Here is a 12,772-nt window from a genome sequence, read left to right on the forward strand (position 1 = left end):
TCTACAATGGCTCAGAATCCATGGAATAATCCTGGTGCAGTCATGATGCTTGCACCTTTACATCCATTTCCAGCACAACTTGAAAAATGGTTGCTGAAATTTAATCCAGATGCAGGAATACAAGCCGATGAGCATATTAACAACTTCATGTTGGCAGTTAACTTAAAAGGAGTAACAGAAGAAGATGTTGTTGTTCGGATTTTCCCTTATACTTTACAAGGATCAGCTGGGTCTTGGTATTTTTCCTTGCCCTCAGGATCCATTACAAGTTGGAACATTTTTCAAGAACAGTTCCTGACCAAGTATGGTGATGACAGGTCTCTAGCCACGTTAATTAATGATCTCTCAAATGTTAGGATAGAATCTAAAGAACATATAAAGGAGTTTAATTAGCAGTGCAATAAACTCTTGAATAAGATTCCAACTGCCTTTAAACCAAATGAGAAAATCAGAAGCGAATGGTATATAACAACCTTACCTTCAAATATAGCTATTTTTGTAGATAGAGCTGCAAAACCAACTTTAGCTGAAAACATGAAAGAGGCACTTGTTGTAGAGAAACACATTATTTCTTTAGAAAATAAGTTGCTCTTGAAGACAGAAAATCCAAAAAAGTTTCTTTCAAAGATGATTCAAGGAGGAAAACCCCTAAAGACCCATATGATATGGAGAGTCTCCAGAAATTTCTCAAGACCATGTCAAACGAAATGGTAGAAATCAAAAAACAAGTCGCTGAGACTTCAACAAAAAGGCCATTCAGAAATTTTAAGAAACCTGAATCAAAACCACCAAATGCCATATCCAATGCAGACTCTAATCCTGAAGAGGAAGAAGAAGAAGAAACAGTCTTGTCATCTGAAGAACCTAAAGAAGAAGAGACTGTAGAATTCCATGGGATGTGAGACTTTATTTTGCCTAATTCCGATACAGAAAACGAACAGGAAGCTTTCCCTGTAACTACCAGGAGTAAGGGTACTCCTGAACTTGTTCAAATAACTCAGAAGAAAAAGAATGCAAGTACCACTACTACCAAAGAAAAGGTTCCCACAAAGAAATCTACAGCGATACCTTCCCAAAATCAGCCATCAGCTTCAAATCCACCTCCAACATCTAAGACATTAGTAGTTACAGATTCTATGGACTACAACATTATTGAAGACATGAAGAAAACAAAGGAAAATATCACTATGTTTGAGCTCAGTAAACTCAAACATCAACAAAAATTGCTGCTTAAAGAGTTAAATGTTGTACCTTATTCTCCTCTTCCCAATGTTGTATTGTCCAAAGCTGCTAATGAAATAGGTAAACCACCTCCTGGTAGAGTAGAAGCTACTGATACTGTTTTAATTGGGGATAGGTCCAATTCCCATACTCCTACATTCCTCTTAACCTATAAGATCTATAATAGAAATCTACACAACTGTTTGATTGACTCAAGGGCTTCCTCTAATATAATGCCAGCTTCAGTTTGTTCTAAACTGAACATTGAACCCCAAAAGTCTGCAATTCATATTGTACAGTTGGATAGAACTAAGGTCCAGGTTTTAGGAGAAATCAACTCAATTACTATTAGGTTATCAGCTGATCCAAGAGTGGTTCAGAGAATTGATATTTTAATCGCTGATATACCTGAATTCTATGGCTTGATTTTGAGTAGAGACTGGTCTGAGAAACTCCATGGTTATATTTCCACCGATTGGTCCCATATGTGGCTACCTTATAAAGGAAAGCCAAATCAGATCAAGATTGATTAGGAGAAACACATGACCCATACTGTTACTGAATTCGAACAAGAAAATCAACCAATAGCATTCAATAACAATATTTTTGGGAATTAGTCGTTTGAATCATTCTTTGGCAATTTCACCACTCAACCATCACCTTTCTTAGTTAATAATTTCACATCTAAAATTGAAAATTTTTCACAAATAGATACATCAAGATGTGTTAAAATTGCCGAGGAAACTGTAAATAAAATTGTAGATAAATCTTTGTTCTGGTCATTATATTTTGATGGGTCTAAATCTAGTGAAGGTGCAGGAGCAGGATGCATTTCAGTTAGTCCTGAGGGAGAAAAGACCATGTTATCATGTAGGTTGGAATTTGAATGCACAAACAATACAACTGAATATGAGGCCTTGATTCAATGGCTCTACAAAGCAATTGGTCTTAAAGTTCACTATTTGAAAGTGTTTGGTGATTCAGAAATTGTTATAAAACAAGTTAGAAATACAATTCATTGCCTTTATAGTCACCTCAAACACTATCAGTCTTTAGTGCAGGACCTTACATCTCAATTTTTAGCATTCAATAGTTCTCCCATTCCTAGGTCCCAGAATGCAACAACAGATTTACTAGCTAATGTTACTTCCAAGCTCCTTCCATCTGAAGATTACAACCTAGACAGATTCTCGGTAGAGTTAATTTTTAGACCATCAATTCCTGATAATGTCACTAATTGACGAGTGTTCAATCACGATGAAGACATTTTAAATTTCTTAACTTCTAACAAAACCTATGACGATCAAATTATTGATGAAAGTGATCATGACCTTCAAATGAAGGAAAAGCAAGAAGAAAACTCAATACCTAAACCAGTGGTTAAGCTTGAAGATCTTTATGACATCAAAGACAAGTTTAAACAGGTGACTAATTCAAAGCTCCAGAGTTCTACTTTGTGATTTGAATTGATAAACCTTGGTACTGAGGACAATCCTCAAAACATCAATTTGGGATTAGGACTTTCTTCAGAAGAAAGAATTGCATTCATTAGATTGTTGCATAAATATAAAAATTTCTTCACTTGGAAATATGATGATTTGAAAACATATGATACATCCATCATTCATCATACTATTCCAATGCTTTTTGAACAAAAACTTGTTCCAACAAAAGTTAAGGAAGATTCATCCTAACTTAGAGAGTCAAATAAAAGCTGAATTAAACAAACTCTTGAAAGCTAAGATAAGTTTTCTTGTCAGACATTCAAACTGGGTGTTCAATATGGTGCCAGTAAGGAATAAAAATGGCTATATCAGAATTTGTATCAATTTCAGAAATCTTAACAAAGCAAGCCAAAAGGATAACTTCCCTTTACCTACCATGGAGCAGACACTCCATTCAGTAGCTGGTTCTGAGTTAATGTCCTTTTTAGATGGTTTTTCAGGGTATAACCAAATTTTGGTCCATCCTGATGACAGACTTAAGACTACCTTTAGAACCAAGTGGGGAACTTATGCCTATCAAAAAATGCCTTTCGGATTAATCAATGTTGGAGCTACATTCCAAAGAGCGATGGACATAGCATTAAAAGGTTTGATCAATAAATTAGTAGTTGTCTATTTAGATGATATTACTATATTTTCCAAGAAAACATCAAATCATTTACATGATTTGAAACAAATATTTGAACACTACAGAAGGTATGGTATCTCACTCAATTCAAAGAAGTCCTTTTTTGTTCTTAATCAAGGAAAGATCTTGGGATTAATTGTTTCAAAGGATGGTATTTATATTGATCTAGATAGAATCAAAGAGATTTCTGATATTCCATTCCCTCGTAATAAAAAATCCATGCAGTCATTTTTAGGTCAAATTAATTTTGTAAAAATATTTGTTTCAGATTTTTCCTAGATTATTTTGCCATTACAAACCATGATCAAGAAAAATTCGATGTTTAAATGGGGGCTTGCAGAAAAAGAGGCATTTGATTCCATCAAATAGTCAATCATAAATGCCCCTGCTTTGAGCACTCCTAATTTTTCAAATCATTTCATGCTATATACCCTTACATCTGATTCATCTTATGCAGCAGTGCTGACAAAAATTAACGATCAACACTTGGAAGCACCAATTTCATTTTTTAGCTCAAATCTTCAAGGTGCTGCACTTAATTACTCGGAAGTTGAAAAACAAGCCTTTGCTGTGTATAAAGCCATTAAACATTACAGACCCTTTCTCTTAAAAGCTCACACAAAAGTTATAGTCCCTTTTTCGGCAGTAAGACAATTACTAGTTCAAAGGGAATTAGGAGAAAAGAGAGCAAATTGGGTCACAGCATTACAAGAATATGACTTGGAAATCAAACCAGCAAAGATTGTCAAAGGCCAAGGTTTTTGCAGGTTGTTGGTAGGAGCATCCAGTATTCAGAATGAAAGTACAAAAGATACTGAAGAAATCAATCAAATAAGTATCACTAATCCTGAATCTCAATATGCAGATCTGATTTTCTATTTGAAAAATGGATATGCTCCTTCTAATCTTTCCTATAAAAACAAATGTGCCATAAAGCGCAAACATCTTGCAGGAGCTACATGACGGACCAGCAAGAGGACATTTTGGAGCTGATACAACAGCTCACAAAATCATCCATGCTGGATATTACTAGCCCACCCTGTTCAGAGATACTCATGAATATGTAAGGAAATGCCAAAGTTGTCAAACCACTAGTGGAAGAAAAAGGAAGCCAGCTTTCCCTTTGCAACCAGTCAACATTGAACAGCCATTTGAACAATGGGGATTGGACATCATTGGGGAAATCACTCCACACTCATCCAAACAGTATAGGTATATACTTACAGCTACCGATTACTATACTAAGTGGGTTGAAGCAATTCCTTTGAAGACAACAAACTCTGAGGCAATTATTGAATTCTTATTTCAGTTCATTATTACCATGTTTGGTGTCCCAAACGCTCTTATTTTTTATAACGCATCTTACTTCTCTGGAAATTCTATATTTGAGTTTGCTATCAAAAGGGGATTTAAATTGAAGTATTCAGCGAATTACTACCCTCAGGGTAATGGTTTAGCAGAATCCACCAATAAAAATCTTATCAAAATCATTAAGAGAACTATTGAGCGGAATTATAAAATTTGGCATAAATCTTTGATATTTGCACTATGGGCTGACTGAATAACACAGAAGGCCTCCATAGGCACTTCTCCATTTAATCTAGTATATGGAAAGGAAGTTGTTATACCAACAAACTTAGTACTTCCATCACTGGCTTTAGTGCAGTTTATTGAAGAAAGACCCTCATCTTCTATTCAACTTAGACATGATCAAATTCTAAAAGTAGAAGAAGAAAGAGAGAAAGCCCGAATTATATATGCAAAAAATCAGTAGATTATTAAGTCATATTTCGATGCAACTTCATCCGGTTCAAAACATTTACAAGTTGGTGATCTAGTTTTGAAGTGGGACAAAGCCCATGAGGACAAAGGAAAACACACTAAGTTCTAGAGAATGTGACTTGGACCATTCCAAATCACCAAGAAAATAGGCCCTTATACATTCATATTACAAGATCTATCAGGAAAGAGAGATTCTCTTCCTATTAACGGCCTTATCTTTGAAAAAATTCTTCAATTGAGGAGGTAACCCCTTCTCCCTTTGTAAATATTCAATTTTCAGCAAAATGTGTGTGAATAACTTATTTTGTTTAAAATCCTAGGAAAATAAAGTTATAAAAAGCCTCCCATAGGTCTTTGCTATATTGAAAAATTTACTCAAAAGAAAAAAGTTTTAATATTTACTTTTAATAAATAGAAGCCTTAAAGGAAAAAGAAAATTCTAACAAATTAGGTATAATTAGATTTTGAAAACCCCATTTTATTTTCGTGAAATCTTCTCAAAACTTAGAAGTACTATAAATCATTTTAATGTTTTAAAAACCTGAAAATGGTTATCAATACAAAACAGAGACTAATTCAATCTTAGCATCTTCAACTCTCACCCTGTCATCCATATTCTCTTAAGGAGAAAATTGTTCATCCCATCCATCAAAGTTTGTAATTACTGAGAGTGTAATTCTAAAATATATTTGATATAAAAGATAAGAGGTCTTATTACAATCCTTCTTACCATGATCATAGGGGAATAGTTCAATTGACATTACCAACACTACATACCAAAACAGAGTAATGGCTTATAATTATAAGACAAGGGGTCTCATCACGAGCCATCTTGTTCAATTAAATTACAACCAGTGAATGGAATTGTCAACAGCTGGCCACCAAACCAGGACAATGGCTTTTTATCTTACAAAATAAGGAAAAAAGGAAAAAGTAATACAAAAAATATGGAAACATATCTTTTGGATTCATTCTTTTTAATTATACTCTGAAATGGATGGAATAATGAATGGTCAAATGGTTAAAAGGTAACCCTGTTGAGACTATAAATGTTTGCAGGCAGCAGAGGCTCTACCTATGACAAAGGAGTCATTATAAAAGCTAAGCTGAGAAAGTATTTTTTTTTTTATCATTATCAACCAATTAAGGTTTACTTAAAACTCAGAATGTATTTAATTTTAACAGGAGAAGAAAATAGCAAAAATAGTCGACATTAATTTCAGAATCTATGATTATCTAGTTATATTGGATTTTCTCTATCATTTAAGATTTCTAGATTAAGAAAGTTTAAGTATTTTAATTAATTTCTCAGAGATAACTGTTTCCCCCAGTGAATCGTCAATTGTTGTGTTGTATAACAACTCCCCATTTCATAAAATTTTTATACAAAATCATAATACAAAATGGATCTTTTTTAAAATAAAACTTAGATGTGTGAATAAATTGGTATTAACCCATCATAAGAAAAACCTTTATCAAAAGACTTAAGGAAGATGAACTATTTTAAAAGCCTTTTGAATAGAAATAAAGTGGGTCTTTAAAAATTATAAAATTCTTCGTTATTGCGATAAAGTGATCGCAAGATCACATATCGCAATAACAAAGGAAGCATGCACAAAGATACATCCATTCTCTCCGATCCGAAAAGCATATCGCAATCGGATATCGGGGAAGTCAAATGAAAAAGCACAATATAATAGATCCCCTTTAATTTCTCTGATGCGATAAAGCGTATCGCCATCGGCAATTGGTAATAACAAATCAACACATGATTAAAGGAATACTTGAATCTTCCGATGCGATAAAGCATATCGCAATCGGCGATCAGCGAAATCATAGTGGCATGGTAATAAAGCCCGAATCCATTCCTTGATTGCGATGCATTAATGAAGCACATATCTCGAGAACATATTTTAAAGGTTTGCATGCATTGTATCACCTTTCGGTGATCGGAGGATGTTTTTTTTTCCAAAGAAAAAAATCGAACTTTTTATATAATCGATAAAAAGTTACAAGTATATGCAAATGCATTCATTTTTCTATATGAGCAAGTCCTACAGCTGTTCCAGAGAAGAGTCTACCTTCTCTATACAAAAACTAGGTAGGAAGAGGCTCTGGACATCTGGGTCAAAAGATTCAGCACCCATTCCAGTTACTTTCTACAATCATCCATATAAACCAAAAATGACAAAGTTCCAGATCGCGTATCTACTCCTGGGTCTCCTCGATGAGGAAAACAACCCACATATGGAAGTTAGATACTGTGGAAAAACGAAAAAGAGAGCCAATAGGTTGCCAAAAGACAGACTGTACATACATTCGGTTACATCAGTTTTTGTATAGAAAATGTAAAAACAAACATAAAGATAACATAAGAGACTAAACATAGGGAGGTTGATCCGACACACGGATCTGATCATGATCTTGTTCAGCTATTTTCCAACTGCCCATAGTTTGTTGCAAACCATCTTTAGAAAGCCTGTCTGCTGATTCATTTCGGTCCCTGTAAATATGGCCAATTGAAAAATCATTAAAAGAGCGCTTTAAATTCAATATTTCTTCTAATAGAGGTGTCAGCATGTAATTTTGGCATCTACTTTGACCATTGACCCACTTTACAATATTTAAGGAGTCCCCAAAGATCTGAACTGTGAAGATGTTCCTGTGAATAAGCCAACAAAGGAGAAGTTTTAAAGCAGAGAGTTCAGCAAAATTGTTTGTTCCGTTGCCTAGGCCCACTGAAGCTTTTAAGGAATGATTTTCATTTAGGCATATAATTATCCCTGCTTCTGTTGAATTGATCTGAAAGGCCCCATCGAAATAAGCCCATGGGGTTCCTGCTTTGATTTGTTCTTCTCTTCTCTTTTTACTATTCATTGCATCATCTGAATCTGGGATATTGGATAGGATAGCAGTACACTGGAGAGAAATGATTTTAGCCGAGGTTTCTTTGTTTGTAAAAATACACCTGTTCCTTGCTATCCAAACGCCCCAGCAAATGATGGGGGGAAGATTCCGTAGATTTCCTTCTGTATACTGCCTCCACCACTTTTCCCAGGCCACGGATATATTATCTCCATTCCAGCTCAACTGCTTTTGTAAGAGGTTTTGAACCTCTCCCCATATTCTTTTGGCAAAAGGACATTTTATGAACAGGTGGTTGATCGTCTCCGAGTCAGCTTTACATAAGGGACATCTCCCTGGGCCTTGCTTGAATCTGGACTGGAGAATATCCCATGATGGAATTTTCCTTTTTAGAGTACACCAGAAGAAAAGCCTGGCTTTTTTGGGGCATTTAAGTTTCCATAACTGTTTGACCCACCATTCCGGTTCTTCCCATCCTTTTTTTGTCATTAAAAATTTGTACCCGAACTTTGGAGAGTAAGCCCCAGTTTCCGCATGAGCCCATACCAATCGGTCCGGACTGTCTTTCAGTCTTACATTTGATCTGATTAGTTCCTGAATGAAAGCCTTCCACTCGTTCCACCAGTAGGGTCTGAGATCTAATTCTTCACCAGACTTCCATGCTTGCCCCCAGATTGTGGACTGGCCAATCTTCTCAACCTGATTCAGATAGAGAATGTCCTTTGATTCCAGATGTCTGATCAATCCTGGGGAGAGAGCAAACTGTCCATTGCAGCCAACCCACGGATCTTTCCCTATTCTCAAATTTTCTCCATTTCCAACCTGCCAAGCCAATCCTTGTTCAATAATTTTAAATGCCTCTGTAGTAGCTTTCCATACCACCGAAACATTCCTTCCTTTCTTATTTGGGTTTCTGATCCATTCTTCCAGTGGAACAGGATCTACATATTTCCGCTTTACCACTCTTGTCCACAGGTTTTCTGAGTTGATGAGATTCCACCCAGATTTTGCTGCCAATGATAGACTAAAGTCATACAGATTTTTAATTCCCCATCCTCCCCATTCTTTTGGCCTTGCCACTTTCTCCCATGCAACCCAGGGGAGGACTGAGTCCTCCTTTGAGCCAGACCACAGGAATTTGCTGCATATTCTTCTGATCTTATGTAGAATCCCTTTAGGAACCCAGGTCAAGGCTGCCCAGAAAACCGGCATGGCTTGCAGAACAGATTTTACTAGAGTCAATCTACCAGCTCTAGATAGCCACTTGAAACTCCAATGTGTGATTTTTGCTTCGATTTTTGCCACCAGCCAGTTCCAATCTTGTTTTTTGTACGCATTTGGCTTCAGCCAGAAACCCAAATACTTAAAAGGATTTTCCATGTTGTTTACATCAAATGGAAAAATAGAGGTGATCAGGCTTTCCTCATGTCTGTTGAAACCTTCCATAATGAGCTGAGATTTCCTAAGATTTACTTGCATCCCTGTGGCTTTCATGAACAAATCAAGAATGTTTTTAAGTTCTTTAATTTCATTCAAACTCCCATTTGTAAATAATAAGATATCGTCTACAAATAGAAGGTGAGAAATGAACATGTTTACAACAACTTCCAAACCTTTTACCAAACCTGCTCTTCTGGCTTCCAGAATCAGTTGACTTAGACCCTCAGCCACTAGAAGAAAGAGCAGAGGCGACAAGGGGCATCCCTGTCTTAGGCCCCTTTGTCCTTTAAAAAAGGAGGATGCAGCCCCGTTGATTAAAACTGCAAAACTGACACTAGTGATGCATCCCATTACCCAGTTGATGAAGTCCAGCTTAAATCCTAGGTGAGTTAACAGCATCCTCAGATATGTCCAGCTGATCCTATCATAGGATTTTGAAAAATCTATTTTAATCACAGCTCCTTTCTTGTTTGTTTGTCTGATACTGTGTATTGTCTCTTGCACCACTCCAATGGCTTCATGAATTTGTCAGCCATCTAGGAACCCAAACTGTTCATTTGAAATACATTTTGACAGAATCGGTTTTAACCAGACAGCTATCACTTTTGCAATAATTTTGTATATACAGTTGCACAATGAGATAGGCCTGAAATCTTCAAAGGATTCCGGATCCTCATTTTTAGGAATAAGTGCTATGAATGTGGAATTGAAGGGGGAATAAATCTCACCTTTCCTCCTCGACTCTTCCACAACCTCAGATAGTTCTGCTCCGATCTGTTCAAAGAAATGCTGGAAGAGTTCTATGGTCCACCCGTCCGGGCCAGGGCTCTTATCTTTGGCCATTGATTTTATAATGCCTTCCACCTCCTCCTTGGAAACTTCTCTGATTAGGTCCTCTACTTCCTCCTCCTCTACATACCTGGGAAAGCATTGAGCAGTTCTGATCACTTCTGCTAATGTTGTCCCTCCTTGGTCAGTAAACAGATTCTGAAAGTGATTCCTTCCCAATTTGGATAAAGACTGAAAAGAGTTGGCCTCTCTAACTTCATCATCCTTTAGCTTCCAAATCGTGTTCGTGTTCTTCCTCCCTCTTGTATAGTTATGGAAAAATTTTGTGTTTTCGTCCCAGGCTTTTAGCCAAATCACCCTGCTCTTCAGCCTCCATTCCTCTTCTCTATCCAGCAAGATTTGGTTCTTGTGCTTTTCAAGCAGCAGAATCCTTTCTTTGGACTCCTGTGTTGCATATCCATCCGTCTCATGGTCTTCCAGCTCCCATAGCTCTGCATCAATTTTGGTGATTTCCTCATTCTGCTTTTGTTTCCTTACTTTGCCCATTCCATGGTAGCTTTTTTTAGTCTCTTTAAGTTTTCCATGAAATGGAAGCCTTTGCTTTCCCTTGAGTTTCTATCCGGGTGTCTCCAAGTTTCCCTGAAGAGCCTATTGAAGGATTCCTCTTGAAGCCAAGACGCGTTAAATTTAAAGGGGGCCGCTGGTTTATGGGGAGGTTTGGAGAGCTCCATAAGAACAGGGAGATGATCTGAGTTCCCTCCCTCGCCCACCCATTGCCTGAACATAGGAATTCTGGATGCCAAATCTTCGCACAACAGGAACCGGTCCAGTCTCTTTGCAATTCTTTCATCCCCTGCTCTTCTATTCCTCCAGGTAGGCTTTAGTTTGATTAGGTTTACATCAATCAGGTTATGGGAGCTTAGGGTGGTCAAGAAAAAATCAGAGAGCGGGTCTTCTCTGGCTGAAGGACCCCAAGCTTCAACATTCCCCACCGAGAAGTTTAAGTCTCCTCCTATTATCAGGTTATGATTTTTTAACAGAGATTTTGACAGAAGATCGGTCCAGAAGGAAGCCCTTCCCTGGCAGGGCCCATAGATATTTAAAATCAACAGGGGGTGACCGAATTCTGGGCATTGAAACTCCATCCCTAGCACATGAGCCATTCCCCAGTGGTTAATTAGCTGCATTCTTCCTTCCCTGAAGCCTATGGCCATTCCGCCCGAGTGTCCAACAGAGTCTACTGCTAAAATGAAATAGCCTAGGAGAGTAGCTCTAAGGGTCAACTCCATGTCTATACTTCTGCCTATGGTCATTTGAAGTAAAAGAACATCCGGGTTATGACGCTTCACTATCTCCTTTAGCGCTAGTTTTTTGGGTTTACTGGCTAAACCCCTGCAGTTCCAGGATAAAAAGATCATTTGATAACATTCTCATGGGGATTTGCTGCTCTAAGCGCCCCAGGGATAGACATTTGTTTGTCGTCTGCCACATCATACTTCGCCTTTACCTGTGCTTTGGACAGGTTTGATTTCCTGCCTCTAGCCTTCCTTTTGAAGGCCTGAGACGAGGATGGGCCTAAGCCACCAACCGGTTCAGGGATTACATGCTTTTTGTCAAGGGATCTTAGATTGTAATGACACGCCGGGGTGGAGGGAACAGGATCTTTTAATCCAAGAGGGACATCTTCACAGTTCAGGTCAAGTGAGGGTATAGCAGCAGTGATGTTTTCAATATTAAGGTGATCATCATTGTTACAATTATTCATTTGTGAGCCAGATATCAAGCAAGCATCTTTAAAATCTGAATATAAAGATTGGTTACTTGAGTCTATTTGCATACCCTTTGTGTCTTCGACCGGGATGACTGTTGATTCCTTGATAGGCTCCTTTGATGAATTCTCGGGTCCGCGATGGTCCTCATTTGCTTCTCCTTCCACCGGCTGGGCTGCTCCGGCCTGTTCCTCTCGGTCCCCTTTAAGGTTAAAGTCCGCTTCCATAGAACCCTCCTCTAATGTTTCTTCTGTTCCAGGATCCTTTTCCAGCTCCGCTGTCGTCTCCCCCTGATCGTCTTTCTTCTGAGTCCTTCTTCTGCGGATGCCCAGCGGACAGTCTCTTGCTAGGTGCCCGTATTCGTGGCATCTATGACATCTAAAGGGTAGATTTTCATAGTCCAGCGGTTTCTCAAAAACATAGTCTCTGTATTGCAGATTGATGGATTCCGTAAGACCTTCTTTTGGATTTAGGCTGACCAGAATCCGGGTCATAGCTCTGTTGTGAGTATGGAGGAAGGACATGTCTGCCTCCAGGAATGTGCCAAGAAGGTTTCCTATTGACATGAAGACTGATTCAACCCAAAGAAAAGGGGGTAGACCAGGAGCCCTTACCCAAATAGGAAATTCATCTACCTTCTCCCTTTTCGCATCAAATAAGGGTGTCCATCGTTTGAAAAGGACTAGGCGATTCCCAAAAGCCCAATTCTTCCCCGCAACCCAATCCGCTTCTTCCTTGCTCTCAAATCTCACCATAAACCACCCTTTCACAAG

At 37.9% G+C, this 12,772-nt stretch overlaps 1 protein-coding gene across 1 annotated transcript; it reads right to left on the reverse strand.

Moving 5' to 3' along the window:
• Positions 1–7,515: 7,515 nt before the first annotated feature.
• Positions 7,516–9,792, reverse strand: LOC149143529 (uncharacterized). The gene has a single exon (XM_089451861.1). The coding sequence runs from the start codon at positions 9,790–9,792 to the stop codon at positions 7,516–7,518; it is 2,277 nt and encodes a 758-aa protein (XP_089307987.1).
• Positions 9,793–12,772: the final 2,980 nt, after the last annotated feature.

This window comes from Pinus tabuliformis, chromosome X (assembly GCF_031772625.1).
Source record: "Pinus tabuliformis cultivar Carrire ecotype Pingquan chromosome X, CPIR1, whole genome shotgun sequence".
NCBI classification, from domain to species: Eukaryota; Viridiplantae; Streptophyta; class Pinopsida; order Pinales; family Pinaceae; genus Pinus; species Pinus tabuliformis.